Source organism: Salvia miltiorrhiza, chromosome 6 (assembly GCF_028751815.1).
Source record: "Salvia miltiorrhiza cultivar Shanhuang (shh) chromosome 6, IMPLAD_Smil_shh, whole genome shotgun sequence".
Classification (NCBI taxonomy): Eukaryota; Viridiplantae; Streptophyta; class Magnoliopsida; order Lamiales; family Lamiaceae; genus Salvia; species Salvia miltiorrhiza.
This window is the reverse complement of record NC_080392.1, coordinates 10,563,160-10,580,679: the sequence shown is the minus strand read 5'-3', so window position 1 is coordinate 10,580,679 and position 17,520 is coordinate 10,563,160. Positions and strand designations below refer to the sequence as shown.

Sequence of the window (17,520 nt, the reverse complement as noted above, 5' to 3'; positions counted from 1 at the left end):
TTGAACTACAGGTTGAAGCACAGCACAATCAAAAAGGATTGTAAAAAGTATCACTTCTACGGTCCTTCTTGGGCCCTATTCATTTGGGGTCTTGAGAAAATTCCCTATTTGGGCCCAGCCATAGCCATATGCAATGCGGGGGTTTACCCTAGATTTCGGAGGTGGACGTTTGTGAAGACCAAGTTGGATGGGTTATAGAGTTATTTTGAGTCTCCGGTAATAATTTAGTTGTTTATTTGTTAATATTATTTTAGTTTATGAATATTAATGTTTGACTACATTTTTTTTGTTTCTAGGAGAACGGGATATGGGAGATGGTCCCCGATGAGTACGAGGCCAAGACATCTTACTGGCTATCGGTGGCAGGCGTCAATGCCGGGATAGGGGTTCGAGTACCAGAGCCGGCAGTCTTTGGTCATAGGCAGCCTCGGCAGCGCTACACTGGTGGGGACCACAACGAGGATGCTCCTGAGCATCAACCTCGGCGTCGCAGTATGAGACAGGATACTGGCAAGCGCCCGAGGGGACAAATAGTGGACACCTCATCGAGCAGCAGCCATCACGATCAGAGCATTGGGGGCGATCACCCCGTTGATTCTGGTCGAAGGTCTCACAGTCACAGAGCCCCGAGGCCTAGGCACGAGGATGCTCCTGCACCTTCACAGTGGAGCGAGGAGGATTGGCAGCGCATGCAGCACATGATGCGCGAGAGTGAGGAACGGGTAGCGAGGACCGTGGAGGACAGCCTGTTCAGGAGGATTAAGAATTGGTTCGAGGACAAGTTCGATGCTATGCGTTGCCGATGCTCGCATAGCACTGATGTTCACGTGCCCAGACCTGCTCCACGATCTCACTCTGACAGGAGACGCGAGCCCCAGCCCGAGCCCGACTCCGATCCGGCGCAGCCTACATCCTCAGAGGCCCCATCGCATCACCAATCCCCTGCACATGAGTCTCCTGTACGAGAGGTGGGACAGACTACTGGTGATGCCATGCACACCCCGCAGTGGCAGCATGATCCGTTTGGTGGCCCGACTAGTTTTGGGCATGTGCAGACTCCGCACATGGGTGTCCACCACATGCCCACATTCGAGGCGTCCAGTTCTTATGGTGGGCCACGCTACTCGTGGGCTAAGCCGGGCACGAGTTCAGCATACCCTTTTGAGCCGGCCCGTTCTTCGGCTCCGATCCTGACTCAAGATGAGATGCACGAGTATTGGAAGCAGTTTAGAGGGGTATGTTGTCGTTGCATTAAATTTACAAGTCATTTAATTTAAATTATGTCAACATTGTTTAACTTGCGTTGTTTTATGTGAATTATAGGGAGTTTCTGAGGCAGTTTCTGAGGCAGTAGCTGCTGTTCCCCTCAGTATTTGTGCACCGGAGGCTCCACGCAGAAGTCGCCGAGAACGGAACCCGTCGGCTGCACTTCGATCACCATACGTGCACAGCGCCGTGCCGAGACCCGTCGACTCACAGTATGTTGACGGGTTTGACCGTATGATGAAAGCTGGCAACCGTGGCAACTACCGGACGATGTCGGTGGCAGAGAGCGAACACCCTCTCCCGTTTAGCTTTTGGACCACTATGCAAAATTATGAAATAAGATGATTTATGCAACTAGCCGCCAGTAAATAATTATCCGCAAGAAGTAGCCGCTTGAAAACATTTCAGCGGCTAATCACGGCGGGTAATTAATTTCTGGCGGCTACTTGTGCTAAACGTCTTATTTGATAGTTTAATGCATAAAAAAGCATACTTTGGGTGTTTTATGCTATTAACTAAACTTTTATATAAAACATTGTTCACTTCTCCAAAGTCTCATTCATAATTTCAACTCATAATTGTTAAGACATGTCCATGTTGGTCATTACTAAAGGCGTGTGTTTTCTGCTTCAAATATTTCAAATCAGGCAGCACAATAGCTTCTAAAACATCAAAAAACCGCTAATTATTAAAGTATCCGCCAGTAAATACATATCCGGGGCCAGTAGCCGCTGATGCTTGTTGTTGGGCGGCTACTAGTGCTAAACCACTAATTACTGGCGGATAGTGAGCATTCCATGGTGTTTGCTAGTTCATAGATATTATGAAAATGACACCGCTTCGAAATTTATTCAATCAGTATCCAATACTCCCAACTTCAGAACATCAATTAGTGGAATGAAAAAACATCAATATCCATCGAAATTTAATATAAAAGGAAATTAAACTACTGCTCCCAGCCCGTACCCTTGCATGCTCTACGTGTGTGGCCAGGCGAGCCACATAGACCACAGGTTTTGGGTGCTCGTTTTCCCAGACTACTTGATGCATCCGCTGTAGTAGTCCTTTGAGTCGGCCTCTCACCAGCTGAAGGAATTCTAGATTCTCTTGGTCGACCAGCTTGTCGCCGAGAAAGATTTGGCAAAACAATATCAGTTGCAACTTCAAACGGAATTTCCCAGTGCTCTAAGGGAGGCAAGTGATTTACTGGACCGGAGTATGTTTGAACCAGTGAACTCCGCAGGTAGTAAGCTTCCACGTAATCTTCCACTGGCTCTTTCGCCTCACTGCGAAAAGAAAGATTATATTTAGTAGGCATCTAATAACTGTAATTTTATAATAAAATAGATTTAGCATACGTAATGGCTGCGATCGCATGAGAACACGGCATGCCGTCCAGGTCGAATTCATTGCATTCACAGCTCTTCGCTTGAAGGTCAACCATGAAGCGACGATCACCAGCACGAACCCTGTATTTTCTCTCGGAGGTCCTCTTCGCAGTGTAGCGACGACTCTTTGAGATCTCCGCACTTATCTTCTGTTTTGCCTCTGGAGTAAGAAGGTCATCGCTCTCTTCCGCAGACGCAAGTCTGTCATTGAACCACTGCGCCAGAACCATCCTGATTGCCTCCAGCATGGAGCATATAGGAAGGCGTCTGGCCCACAACAAACGGGCATTCAAAGCCTCGGCAGCATTAGATGTAAGAAAACTATAACGGGTCACCGGACTTTGTGATCGTGCCCACTTCTCAGGGCCTACGCGCATCAACTTCCCGTACGCCGCCGGCTTCAATTGAGCCATAGCCGACATTGCACGTGAAAATTCTGAGTCCGTGTAGGCGTATGCAGCCTGGCGGAAAAGCTCAACAACAGCTTGCCCGTAGCCCTTAATTTTGTTCTGCAAGTGGTAGTAGCAAAGACCGTGAGTAGCATTTGGTAACTCGCTCTTCACAGCATTAGCAATGGAGACATGCGCATCAGAGACAACTAGTAAGTTGTCGGGCTGACCAAAAGTTTGTCTCAAATTTGAGAGGAACCACTTCCATGACTCATCATTCTCGATCGGCCCGACACCAAATGCCAACGGAAAAACTTGCTCGTTTGCGTCTTTTGTCACGGCGACGAACAAAATGCCATTGTTCTTCCCCTTCAAGTGTGTGCCGTCGACCACAATCACTGGCCGAAGCGAAAAGAAGAAAGGTGTGATGGAAGCCGCAAGAGCAAGAAACAGATGTTTGAACCGGTGGTTTTCGTCTACTTCCAAATCCATCACGGTGCCTGGATTCGCTTGACTTAGGGCATACAAATATTTGGGCAGAAGAAGGAACGAATCATCAATTCGACCGTATATCTTCTCTAAGCTGAGATTTCTTGCACGCAGCGCGACATCATATTTGATTCTGACGCCAAATTCACGTAACAACTCCGACATAATAGATTTCGGCTTAATGACCTCTCCGTCATCGCGTATTCTTTTTTCCACATAAGCTGCAACCACATTCGAATGTGCCTTTATTCGTTTCAAAATGCCCAACTCCCCTTCGCAAGAGTGCTCTTTAAACTTATGCACTCCCCACATCCCTCCGCCGTGACAAGATGCACGCACATCGAACTTGCACTTATCAGAGTGCTTGCACTTGTAATAGAGGCGTCCCTGATCTGAGCGTACAACTTTTGCCTCAGCCCCTTGCTTCATATTCCAGAAGCCAACAGCAAGGACCAATTCTTCTTTACTGTTGTAAAAGGAGTTCTTCCCCAAATCAGCAACTCTGGACAGCTCACTCTCGCGAGCAACGAGCGAAGTCGTGGCGTCCACTGGAATCAACGGAACTATCCAATTAGATAGATCACCGGTCGAGTCCGTCGGATTTCCGTGCCGGGTTCTACTTTGTCGGATCCAACCTGCTCGCTCGGTCGCCGTGAACTCTATCAGATCATCGTCTAATAAATCCTCAGAGGCGGCAGAATCTGTGCCCGACTCGTTCGTTGGATCGTATTCTTCGTCTTCTTCATCAGAATCGTCATCAGGTTCTTCGGCTTCGTCTTCAGGTTGTACGGCTTCATCCGTCCGCACCTGGTTGAATCTCCCGCACATTTCATTCAGATTCCATGCGGATTCGTCCAACGGTTGCCCATCCCATGAAAAGTACTGTGTTGGAGGCGCGCTCTCGCGAGCATGATACGACGTCTCATACTGACTAGATTGTGCTTCATCATATCCGTATCCCGAAGCCTGGCCAAAATCAAAAGTAGGGATGTACACTTCTTCGACCGGGTTGTTGTTGTGCTCAACGTACACCATGGGATATTCTGCAGTTTTCAACAAGCCTTGCACATCATCGTCGTCACTTATTACGCATTTCGTCTCCCTTCCAAATCGATTGGTCGCCAAATAATACAATTGATAGTTCGGGCTCAACGAATGCGTTGTCAGCACATTGTTGATGCTGTATATCAGGCTCGCAACTGTTTCATTTAAGAGGGGAAGGACCTCCGTAGCCCCGCCAACATAGTGTATACCATCGACGACTCCGTTGTATCTCACATATATGTATCTCACGAATTCCATCTATAAAACCACATAAAATATAGTATTAAAATACGCTTAAAAAGTTTAAAACATCACAATAAGCTCGAAAAATAAAGTATCCGCCAGAATATTGTTATCCGTCACCAGTAGCCGCTGACCTTGTGGGGTCGGCGGCTATTGTCGGCGGCTAATGAAATTCTGGCGGATAGTTTAGTTTTTTTGTTCAAAACATTCAATTATATTAGAAACAGGTTTAATATTTCTCTAAAAAGCTTTTAAATGTCAGATAATAAAGAAATTCATTAAAATAATGTAAAACATGCTCTCAACGTTAAAAACAACATACGATTAAACATGCAAACTATAATTTATACAAACAATACAGGAGAATCACCTTTTCGGGCTGAAATTCAACACAAATTGCCTGCTCTCGCACAAAACCACTCAAATCTTTAGAGTATGCCTGAATTTCTGAAATTCAAGGTGAGTATTTCAATTTGTGTTTTGGTCATTCACAAATGCAGCCTTATAAGGACTAAACTTGATTCCTTACAAACGTTTCACGTGAATTGTAGTGTTCATTCAATACGGCTTCAATCTATTATTGCATGTCACCTCACACATGCATAAAATTAGCATTAATGCCCCACTACAACCAAAATTTTTGCAGAGTCACCTTCTCAATATGTACTTTTAATTTTTTACTATAAAATTAACAAAAAAAAAGCAACAAATACAAAAGAGTAATGCGTATGTTATATTTAAACATTCATAACAAGCTGAAAAATTAACAATTATACATATTTTGACATAAAATAATATTTTCTTCCTCACAGACCCAGTATCCGCCAGAAAATCGTACAAAAGACCCAGTAGCCGCCATATATGTTTTATTAGCGGCTACTGATAAAGAAAATAATTTAATGGCGGATACTTTACTTTTTGGCTATAGACTATTATTTCATTTCCGAATATATGAATTTCAAAATAATTGCTATATAATTTCTTATTATTTTATGTGCAAGTCTATTATTTTATGTGTAGTCAAATCATGCATAAAGTGAGTGTTATTACCCCCACTATAATCCAAATTTTGGCAGATTCACTATCTCTCATATTTCCCATCCATGTGTACTTCTTGTACTGTAAATATTTCACTATCTCTCATATTTCCCCTTGTAAAATTAAATAAAAATCTAAAAATAACGGTGCATATGTAACAATAAAAGATCACGAAGGATAAAAATTCACAATCATGTTAATTATGAAAAAAAATATTTTTTTGCAGCGAATAACACAAGTATCCGCCAGTAAATAGTAGCCGCTGAATAGTAGCCGCCAGTAACAAACTTCAGCGGCTACTGCGGCTGGCTACGAATTACTGGCGGATACATGGTTCACTGGTTTCAGAAAAAAAAAATTCTTAAGAATTGACATATTTGTGATTTTTTTGGCCTTCTTATCAATGTTTGTAACATACAAACGTCCGCTAATTTATTATAAATTTGCAAATCTATTTAATCTTATAATGCATGAAAGTGACGTGAGTTGACATTTTCTCACATTTTGTACCAATTTTAACTGTTTTCTTACACAACTCTTACACAATTTCCATCATCATCAACTTTTACACAAAAAACCAAGCAACCCATCACCATCAAACTTGCTTTTCGGTCTTTGACTTTCAAAGTGGGTAATTTTGCAAGACATATTATAGATGTGGGTAGATTCCCCTATTAACACTTTTCTTTTTTGGCCGTCCCTCATTTTGGTACTCATTTCTATTTTTAGTAAAAGTAGGTGAGACTCTTACTCCACTTTAAATATTTTAACGCTCACATAAAATGTAGGACTCTTATTTCACTCACAACACATCCAACCACTTTATTAAAACTTGTGTCACTCTCAAATGAATACTAAAAGTCGGGATGTAGGGAGTACTACTTATGAACAAAGAATCTAAATGATTCACTTTCTATATATATAAGAACTATAATTTTCGTGAGAATCATTAAAATTATTGTATCTGCTGTAAATTAATACATCCGTGATTAAATTTACTGTATTCGGAAAAAAAAATCGAATGACTGAAAATTTCGAATCCAGATGTTGCATTCATCCATTAAGATAATGCATCCATCGTAAATTTTGAAGATCGAATGACTGAAAATAGTTCTTCATTCTTATTTTTATTTAGTTTATTTGAATCTTCCTCTATCTATCTATATATATATTCTCGATTTCATAAATTAGTTGAAGCCCATGAGTAGTAACAAGATACATTAATTTCGGGCATATAAAAATTAATGATATGATCTAAATTGCATATATATATTCTCGATTTCATAAATTAGTTGAAGCCCATGTGTAGTAACAAGATACATTAATTTCGGGCATATAAAAATTAATGATATGGTCTAAATTGCATTGTTTGTCTTTAGGAGACACCGTATTTTGACTTTACGGATGTATACCCTTAAAAATGGCCCTGCCAGCTTTGAAAAATAAATCAGTTCATATAAATAGAATGCGTTATCAACTTATATAAAATAAACCCTTTCCACACAAAAAAACAAAAACAAAACAGAAAAAAGCGTTCCAATCATACTAGAGCTAAAAATCATATGTAAGCCAGTTGAAACATTTCACCGCTAACCTAATTAAATCTTTTTTAATAGTGTCCACAATCCTTATGACAATAAAAAAATATCGAAATATCAGTAGTGTCGAAAATATAAATATCTATTCTTTCTCTACTTTGACGTTGCATTAAGCGACTAAAAAATTAAACACAAAATCTAGTATACCCGATATATCATACATTTAAATTGGCCCGTACTTAAATTCTGACCTGCATGTTAATCCAAATTCTGAAATTCACATCTTGACTCAAATTGTGTAAATGACACTATTCAGTTATACAAATAACACTGCTTATAATTGACACTATTCAATTACATAAATGACACTGTAACATTTTAAAATATTATAGTGTCATTTTCAATTTTATAGTGTTGTTTAAAATATTACTTGATTTGCCCACCGTGCGATGCACGGTAATAATTATCGCTAAAATTGATTAATATACATATATAATTAAATTGGGAAAAAAAATTCTAAACATGACACATGAATAAATTTTGAAATATTTAATTTTATCAATATTCATAATTATACCACAAAAAATCGAACTATACACTAATAAAATAAAAGTTGTGATATTTTATAAGATTAATTTTGAAAAATGAAAAATTACAAATTAACTGAATAATCATAATAAATATTTTCGAAGAGTGTAGTTTTATATATATATATATATATATATATATATATATATATATATATATATATATTAGATATAGATAATATTTTAATCAATAACACATGAATATTTTGTTAATTTAGTCTAACATAAATATGTTATTTGCCAAAAAATTTATAAGATTCATTACTGGTTTAATAGAATCAACCAATTATATGATCATATATAATATATAGGGTTAATAGCCGAAAAATACACGAAGTTTTACCAAATTTGCATTTTGCACATGACCTTAAAAAATAGCGCCAGAATACACGAACTATTGATTTTATCGCAATTTGCACATGCGTTGACTTAACCTAAATCCTAGTTGACGTGGTTCCCGGAATTTGCAGACGTGGACGCACCGGCGTTCAAGTAATACGACGTCGTTTTGTAGTTATATTCTAACACTTAAAACGACGTCGTTTTGAGTTAATATAATTTAAAAAAAATAAAAAAGAAGAAGAAGAGTTGACGCCGACCTCACCCCGCCGCACCCTGCCGTCACCACCGCTCAGGCCAGCGCCCCAGATCTGCCGCCTTTTCCAGATGCCGGGCACCACCGCCATCCTCCATCTCCACCGCGCTGCACAGCGCGGCCTTGTCTCCAACCGCCGCGTTCCACCACCACTGTTCACGAATGCCACCGTCTAGGCCACGACCGCCTCACAACGTGATGGCACCACACAAACACCATAATCGCCGCCGCCTCTGCAAAACCCCCAAATCCATAATCACAACCGCTTCTATCTGAGTCAACGAAATTGAGATCCAAAACTCGCACAAATTGAGATCCAAAAATGGCACAAGTTGAATCTCTCTCTGAAGCGAAAGCTGCCGTGGCCAAGAATCAGGGAAAATAGGTGGTACTGGGCTAGGGTTTCATGCGATGATAGGGGCGGCGGCTTCACGCTGCTTGTTCCTGTGGCTGCCGGAGTTTCAGAGACGGCGCGAGTCTTCTTGTAGAAGGGAAAATCCCCTGATCTGCAAATCTCTCCCACGGCAATCGGCAGACCACCATTTCAGCAAGGTCGGCGCACCGTTTTCCGAGTACTGCTTCATCTTCGCTCAAATTGAGCTCTCAGCCTCTCACGCGGGGAAAATATCCAACGTCGACAAAGAGACGGCGGGGATAGTTGAGCTCATAGCACCGCCCCACAGACGGCGGAGAAACATTCACCGGATTCTGACGGCACGCCGGCGGTGGTTGGAAAACAGTGGTGGTGGTGATGGAGGTGAGGGAAAATGGTGATGGTGGAGATTTTTATTTTTTTATTTTAAAGGAGTTGAAACAAGATTAAAAATATCAAAATTAATATTAAATATCTACATGTCTTGCCAATGGGTAAAAAATACCATGTGTCATGCCATGTAATATTAAGTGTTGTCCACGTCATGGCCGGTCAAAATTAATCCTAATCGGAATTGTCGTCGTGTGCAAATTGCGATAAAATCAATAGTTCATGTATTCTGGAGCTATTTTTTAAGGTCATGTGCAAAATCCAAATTTGGTGAAACTTCGTGTATTTTCTGGCCATTAACCCTAATATATAATATAATATTGAACTAACGTCAATTATTACTGCCTATAATTATAATTTTTTATAGATAACAGATTATATATATATATATATATATATATATTAAATTACCATGTATTAATTTTTTTTATAATTTTATCTATCTTTAAAGTCACAATAAAATTAAAAACAAAAACTAATGATAAAAAGTAATACATCTACTTTCATAATAAAATAAAATTTAAATAATTTCATTCTTAGAAGTTAACACCACAAATTTTTTCACAAATAGAATGGAATAACGAAAAAACAACTTAGGGTGCACGATTTTATTTAAACTAATGAAAAATCAACTTAGAGAGTGCATAATTTTATTATAATAGAGAGAGAAGAGAGAGAAAAATAATTTAATTTAAATCTTTTAACTTTTATAACTTTTTTTTAAATCTAATTTTTACATAATATATATCAAATTAAAGTTCTTGTCACAATCTTTAATTTGATATGCGTATTGAATATTTTTTTCATTAACGAAAGTGCACGATTTTTAGAAAAATATAAACCAAGAAGATGAGGAATAAACAAAAAGAAATACAAAAAATTCTAATTTTTAGGGAAGTTATGTGGTATTGGGTGAAAAGAAACGGTTGAAAATCTTAATAAATTTTGGATATATAATTTGTCTTCCTTAATGATTATAACTCTTGTAGAAGGGAAAATCCCCAGATCTGCAAATCTCTCCCACGGCAATCGGCAGACCACCATTTCAGCAAGGTCGGCGCACCGTTTTCCGAGTACTGCTTCATCTTCGCTCAAATTGAGCTCTCAGCCTCTCACGCGGGGAAAATATCCAACGTCGACAAAGAGACGGCGGGGATAGTTGAGCTCATAGCACCGCCCCACAGACGGCGGAGAAACATTCACCGGATTCTGACGGCACGCCGGCGGTGGTTGGAAAACAGTGGTGGTGGTGATGGAGGTGAGGGAAAATGGTGATGGTGGAGATTTTTATTTTTTTATTTTAAAGGAGTTGAAACAAGATTAAAAATATCAAAATTAATATTAAATATCTACATGTCTTGCCAATGGGTAAAAAATACCATGTGTCATGCCATGTAATATTAAGTGTTGTCCACGTCATGGCCGGTCAAAATTAATCCTAATCGGAATTGTCGTCGTGTGCAAATTGCGATAAAATCAATAGTTCATGTATTCTGGAGCTATTTTTTAAGGTCATGTGCAAAATCCAAATTTGGTGAAACTTCGTGTATTTTCTGGCCATTAACCCTAATATATAATATAATATTGAACTAACGTCAATTATTACTGCCTATAATTATAATTTTTTATAGATAACAGATTATATATATATATATATATTAAATTACCATGTATTAATTTTTTTTATAATTTTATCTATCTTTAAAGTCACAATAAAATTAAAAACAAAAACTAATGATAAAAAGTAATACATCTACTTTCATAATAAAATAAAATTTAAATAATTTCATTCTTAGAAGTTAACACCACAAATTTTTTCACAAATAGAATGGAATAACGAAAAAACAACTTAGGGTGCACGATTTTATTTAAACTAATGAAAAATCAACTTAGAGAGTGCATAATTTTATTATAATAGAGAGAGAAGAGAGAGAAAAATAATTTAATTTAAATCTTTTAACTTTTATAACTTTTTTTTAAATCTAATTTTTACATAATATATATCAAATTAAAGTTCTTGTCACAATCTTTAATTTGATATGCGTATTGAATATTTTTTTCATTAACGAAAGTGCACGATTTTTAGAAAAATATAAACCAAGAAGATGAGGAATAAACAAAAAGAAATACAAAAAATTCTAATTTTTAGGGAAGTTATGTGGTATTGGGTGAAAAGAAACGGTTGAAAATCTTAATAAATTTTGGATATATAATTTGTCTTCCTTAATGATTATAATTACAAAATTGCCATCAAATCAATTTCAACTTGATTTGAAATCAATTTGATATTGAGAACTCCATTTTTAATATAGTATAGATAGTGTCACTTACAATTTTATAATGTCAATTACAGTAAGTGTCGTCTATATTTTTGAATAGTGTCAATTATACTGTTGGGAACTTAATGGAATATCTTAATCCTTGTTTTGTTAATACCAAAATCCATAGGTTTCATTTGTAATAAACTAGAACTGCTCGAACTCAAGTGTTAGAGTTCTTTTTCTAGTTTAGTTGCTGTTCTGAAGACTGAAGACTGAAGACTGAAGTTACCGACTGAAGCAACAGTCGAAGAATCAGTCTTGAACTGATTACTTAATGCGAGCCACGTGGAATCTGCGGTCTGATACTAAAGTCAAGTATCAGTTAAACATTCTTCCTCGGACTGAACCTCCAACGTTCAAAGGAAGCCACGTACTCCAGAAGTACAGCCGCATTAAATGCAGAGATCTCAGGATCGTCCTTTCTCTGCAGAGGTCATTCCTATTTGGTGACTACTTTATCAGAGACGTCGCATCTCCTGCTCTTCAACATAGCCGTTCTTACCAAACAAGGAACCTCGAAGATTGAAGCCTCAACCCAAGTTCAAATTACTCTCTAACGGAAGAAATCTTGAAGACCTTCTCCGCCAACGGATCTATTCAAGACTTCTCCTATAAATAGCGCTCGAGGATCACTTCAATCTTCACCGATTCAACAACATAAGTTGAAGCTCTGCCAAAATTGCTTCTCGGCCAAAGCTCAAATTCCCCAAAGCTTGAATCGAAGAAGAGAATCCCAAAGCCAAAAACCAGTCACTGCTGATTACATAAATTCTCTTAGACCTTAGGCAAACCTTGATTATCCAAAGCCTAGGTCAAACTAATTCCAAAGAACTTGTTCTTTGAAGTTTAGTTGGCAAGATTTCAAACCTCCCTTTGACCGATAGAATCAAGTGTTTGAGTTGCAAAGAAGTTCAGGAAGGTACTCTGTCTCCGTGAGGTCCTAGTGCCAGTTCGTGCTAGGAGTGAGAAATCCAACAAGGTGTGTTGGTACTGAAGATTGGATCTTCAGTTGTTTCGGTTGTGTGCACCCGCAAGCACACGTTTCGGTTTGCTGTGCACCCGTAAGCACGAGCATCGGTTTGCAGTGCACCCGTAAGCACTTGCAGAGTGAAGTTGTTGGCCTGATCAACCGACCGTGGATGTAGGAACTGTTTTCCAAACCACGTAAAAATCTCTGTGTTATTTACAACTTTCAGTATTTAATTTCTTGCTTGTGCTCTTCCTCTCTTCAACTGAAAACTGATTAATTGCAAAGAGAAACATAAGACTAACAACGTGCTCAACCCAAAAGGCTATTGCGAAACAAAAGTTTTCCGCTGCGTGTGTTATCAATCTGACTGATCTGTCCTCTGATAGTCAATGAGATTTATAACATCTCTGTTTATCAAACTCGACTGAAGCCTTATGTGCATCAGTTAAGTTCTTGTGACTTAACTGATAACTCCTTACTGGAGAGTCTTTCAGTATCAGTCGTCAACTCTGTTTTGGTCAAAACTCTTTTCAATAAACAGGAGTCTGAGTTTGTGTTTCTAGTTTCGCTTTTGATCTCTGTATTGAGATCTTGACAAAAATAACCTATAGGTGTATTCCCCCCCATACACCTATTCGAGACCCTCCGGACCTAACATATACACAACATCATTTACAATATTATAGTGTCATTTATACGCATTGTCATTTGTATAACAGAATAGTGTCAATTACAAGCAGTGTCATTTGTATAACCGAATGGTATCATTTACACAATTTGTGTCAGGATGCGGGTTTAAATTAGGATGCAGGTCAGGATCTGGGTACGGATTAATTCGGGTGTACGATACTCCCGGATGTACCCGAGACCACTTTAAAATTAAATTACTAACTAAACTAGCATTCAATCCCTTTCAAAGAAAAAAAATTTATACAAAAATACAAAACAAAACCATAAAAACAAGAAAAACAAAAACTAGCTAGCATTCAATCATTTCTATCGCATTTCAGTCTAGTAGTAATCGTCTAATAGATAATAATTCATGCTTTTAGAAAGGAAACATAAGTATAATTTGGAACAGCTAGCCATAAAAAGAAAACAAACATATGTTAGTGGACTGACTACCGAGGGAATAAAAAATTCAACTAAATTTTTTTACTCCCTCTATTTCAAATAATCATTTCGTTTTTATTTTCCTTTTCTGCAAAATTTTTTAAATTTCAAAAGTTTATAAACTAGAAAAGAATCATGGTTACTCGTCAATTGAAAGTGTTTGAGATAAAGAGGACTGAAGCTCGACCACTAACACTTTATAAAGTGTAGTTTTTAGATTATCAATTTATATTGAACCAACTTTAAAAGTAGCGATTGCATATTTTTCTAATTAAAAAGAGAAGGAGACGAAAAATCATAGTAATACTTAACTTTCAATATTATTTAAATTTAAGAAGAAATTGCAGATTTTTGAAACCTTCAAGAAGCGTAATACTTCTAAATAATTATTTTACTTGACAAAAGATTATTAGTAACAAGAATAAAATTATATTAATTTTAATCAATTTTGTAAAAAATAGACAACTTTGCCATTTCAATGTTTGAGGCGATGTGCCTCAAGGATGATCGTTGTGTCTTTCTGCCAAAGACTTTGGGATTCTGGAAATGTGGGGCATTCCGTTAATGACGTTCATAACAAGCTGATTGCCATGGGCCAAGAGCTAAACCTTTGGGAGAAAAGAGAGTTTGGTCATGTTAGGAAACAAAGCGCCAAACTTCGTGAAGAGTTGGAGGAACTTCAGAGGTAGCACAATGATCCTCTCACAAAAGAAAAGCAACGGATTATTGAGGATGAACTGGACGCACTTCTTGCTAAAGAAGAAGTCACGTGGAAGCAGAGATCTAGAGCTGATTGGCTTGCTTCGGGGGATCGTAATACTGGTTTTTTCAATAAGGTGGTGGAGGATGAAAAACGTCGCAATCATATCAGAGAGATCCTAATGGATGATGGCACCACCACACAGAAAAATGACGAGATGGATGCAGTATTCATGTCTCATTTCAATGCGCTCTTCTCAGCTGGAACAACTGATGATCCCGCGGATATCCTCAGCTCCATTGAGCCTGTTGTCACTGAGAAGATGAATATGTCCATGACCATGCCCTACACTACTGAGGAGATTGTCCAGGCTCTTAACCAAATGCACCATTTATAAGCCCCAGGCCCGGATGCTATGCTTGTTATCTTCTATACTTCTGTCTGGTCTTCTGCTAAAAATGATATTATTCCTATGGTCCTTGACGTGCTTAATAGTGGGGCTAGCCCTCAACCTATTAATTCTACTTTTATTTGTCTGATTCCTAAAAAAAAAGTGTTCTCATCCGTCTGATTTTTGGCCTATTAGTATGTGTAATGTGGTTTATAAGTTAATTTCTAAAGTTGTCACAAACCGTCTAAAAGTTATCCTCCCATCTATTATTCATGAGAGTCAGTCTGCTTTTGTCCCGGGTCGTCAGATTATCGATAATGCTTTATTAGCTTTTGAGATCTTCCATATGATGAAAATTAATAAAGCTCGTGCTCATGGAGTCTTTGCTTTTAAGCTTGACATGGCTAAAGCTTATGATAGAGTCGAATGGTGTTTCTTGGATTCTATGCTCAGTCATCTTGGTTTTCATGTTTCTGTGGTTGATCTTATCATGTGTTGTGTTACTACTATTTCGTTCCATGTTCTTGTGAATGGTTCCCAGGTGATTCTTTCGAGCCAAGCCGCAGGTTGAGGCAGGGAGACCCTCTCTCCCATTTTCTTTTCATGTTCTGCGCTGAGGCTCTTTCTGGACTTCTCCGCCGGGCTCAGACTCGTTCTCTTGTTTACGGAGCGCGTTTATGCCGGACGGCACCTTGGGTGAGCCACCTTCTTTTTGCGGACGACTGTATCATTTTTGGAAGGGCTAACTCTGTAGAGATTTCAGTTATTAAGAACATCCTGGGGAAGTATGAAGGGGTTTTTGGCCAGAAAGTGAACCTCGACAAATTCGATATTTCTTTTAGTAGTGGTATCTCCGAGGAAGTGAGACAAGCTTTGGCGGCGCAGCTTGGGGTTTGTTGTGCAGCCAACCAGGGAAAGTATCTTGGGATTCCCAGTACTGTGGGTAGATCGAAGATTGAAAATTTTCAGATGTTGGTTGATAGGACACAGAAAAATCTAAGGATTGGAAACATTGCTATTTGTCGGGGGCGGGAAAGATGGTTCTTATAAAGTCAGTTCTTCAATCCATCCTAACGTACCTTATGAGTTGTTTCACACTCTCAGAGCAGATTTGTCAGAGATTAAATAGTGTTCGGTCCCGGATGGTCTCTGAACAAGTGTATGGGGGGATACACCTGTAGGGTAATTCTTCGCGAAAACTGATTTATGAAAAGAGAAATAATACTAATACTGATAGAATTATCAGTGGATGACTTCAGTTGTCTGAATAAGTCAGATAACTATGGTCCAAATAAGGCTTCAGTCAGGGTTGAACGAAAGCAGAGAAGTGTTATGAATCTTACTGATTATCCGTAGATTTATCAGTTAGATTGATAACACTGGCAGCGAAAAATAAACTTAGTTCAATTACCCTTTGAAGAGGATGACACATAAAACTCTTGGTTGCACTTTTCAATTAGTCAGTTTCAGTTTATATTAACAAATGCGCAAATAGAAAATAACTAAAAGCAGTAAAGGACACAAGAATTTTTACGTGGTTCGAAAAAACGTTCCTACTCCACGGTCAGATGATTAATCTGACAATCATTCTGGGCTAATGCGTTGAGGTGCACAACAAACCTACCAACACCACTCTTGGTTGGATTTTTCACTCTTAGTACGCTAAGACACACTCGTGCCCTCGTAGTGTTACACTAAGATCTCTGGAGACAGAACCCTTGGTCTGAACTTCCTCTTGGCTTACCGGGTGCCAAGGAAACCGATCTGTTTAGTTTACTTGGTACAAAACAACCACTCAGATGCTCTTTTCTCTCGGTTGAAAAGGTGTTTGGACTCTTACAACTAGGATTACTGAGAACAGCTCTCAAGTAATCAAACTCTTAGGCTTTGGGTAATAAAAGGATTTGCCTAAGAAAACTAAAAGAATATTTGTAATTAGTGATCTGATTTATGCTTTGATGATTCTCTTATTCAATTCACACTTTTGAAGGCTGTTGAAGGCTGAGTAGCAATTTTGGCAGAGTTTCAGCTTGTGTGTTTGAATCGGTGAAGATTGCAGTGTTCCTCGAGCTCTATTTATAGGCGAAGTATTGAATAGATCCGTTGGAGAGATAGTCTTCAGGATTTCTACCGTTGTGAGAGAATGTCACTTCTTGGGCCGAGGCTACAATCTTCAAGGTTCCTGTTTTGGTGAAGAACAACGTCTCAAAGTACATCCGGTAGGGTGCCTCTGAAAAGGTTGCATCAAATAGGAACTCTCTATAGAGAAAGGACGATCTCCAAAATCTCTGCATTTAATGCGGTTGTAGGAGCATTTAACGCTGGTTTCAGAGCATTAATCCGATGAAGAATGTCAACTGATACTTGTCAGGAGTATCAGTCCGCTAATTCCATTTGCTCCGCATTAAAGCATTAGTTATCACTGTTAGTTCAGTGAAACTCTCGTTCAGTCAAAACCGATGCATTTTTACTTGTCTTTTGCAGCTTTCTTCAGTTGTGGTCTTCAGTCTTCAGTCTAACTAAAAACATGAACTCTAACACTAGAGTTCGAAAAAGTTCAAGTTTATTACAATACGAACAAAGAGTTTTGGTATCATCAAAACTAGGGATATGATATTTCATTAAGTTCCCAACAAATAGTATAGCAGCGACTTTTTTCTAGGGCCAAAAGAACGACGAGAGACG

At 38.6% G+C, this 17,520-nt stretch overlaps 2 protein-coding genes across 2 annotated transcripts; one reads left to right on the top strand and one right to left on the bottom strand.

The window, feature by feature from the left end:
* The first annotated feature begins 202 nt into the window (after positions 1 to 202).
* Positions 203 to 1,611, top strand: LOC130990476 (uncharacterized). Its single transcript, XM_057914708.1, has 3 exons — positions 203 to 216; positions 297 to 1,235; positions 1,324 to 1,611. The coding sequence occupies exons 2-3, from the start codon at positions 315 to 317 to the stop codon at positions 1,609 to 1,611; spliced, it is 1,209 nt and encodes a 402-aa protein (XP_057770691.1). The 5' UTR covers positions 203 to 216; positions 297 to 314.
* A 575-nt stretch (positions 1,612 to 2,186) lies between these two features.
* On the bottom strand, positions 2,187 to 3,961 carry LOC130990475 (uncharacterized). Its single transcript, XM_057914707.1, has 3 exons — positions 3,719 to 3,961; positions 2,625 to 3,163; positions 2,187 to 2,552 (listed from the first exon to the last, which is right to left on the bottom strand). The coding sequence occupies exons 1-3, from the start codon at positions 3,959 to 3,961 to the stop codon at positions 2,213 to 2,215; spliced, it is 1,122 nt and encodes a 373-aa protein (XP_057770690.1). The 3' UTR covers positions 2,187 to 2,212.
* Positions 3,962 to 17,520: the final 13,559 nt, after the last annotated feature.

Coding starts and splice junctions, on each gene's coding strand:
- LOC130990476 (XM_057914708.1), top strand. CDS start 315: ATGGTCCCCGATGAGTACGAGGCCAAGACATCTTACTGGCTATCGGTG. Junction 1,236..1,323: donor ATTGGAAGCAGTTTAGAGGG/GTATGTTGTCGT, acceptor TGTGAATTATAG/GGAGTTTCTGAGGCAGTTTC.
- LOC130990475 (XM_057914707.1), bottom strand. CDS start 3,961: ATGAAGCAAGGGGCTGAGGCAAAAGTTGTACGCTCAGATCAGGGACGC. Junction 3,164..3,718: donor GAATACGCGATGACGGAGAG/GTCATTAAGCCG, acceptor TACCACTTGCAG/AACAAAATTAAGGGCTACGG. Junction 2,553..2,624: donor CATGCGATCGCAGCCATTAC/GTATGCTAAATC, acceptor TTCTTTTCGCAG/TGAGGCGAAAGAGCCAGTGG.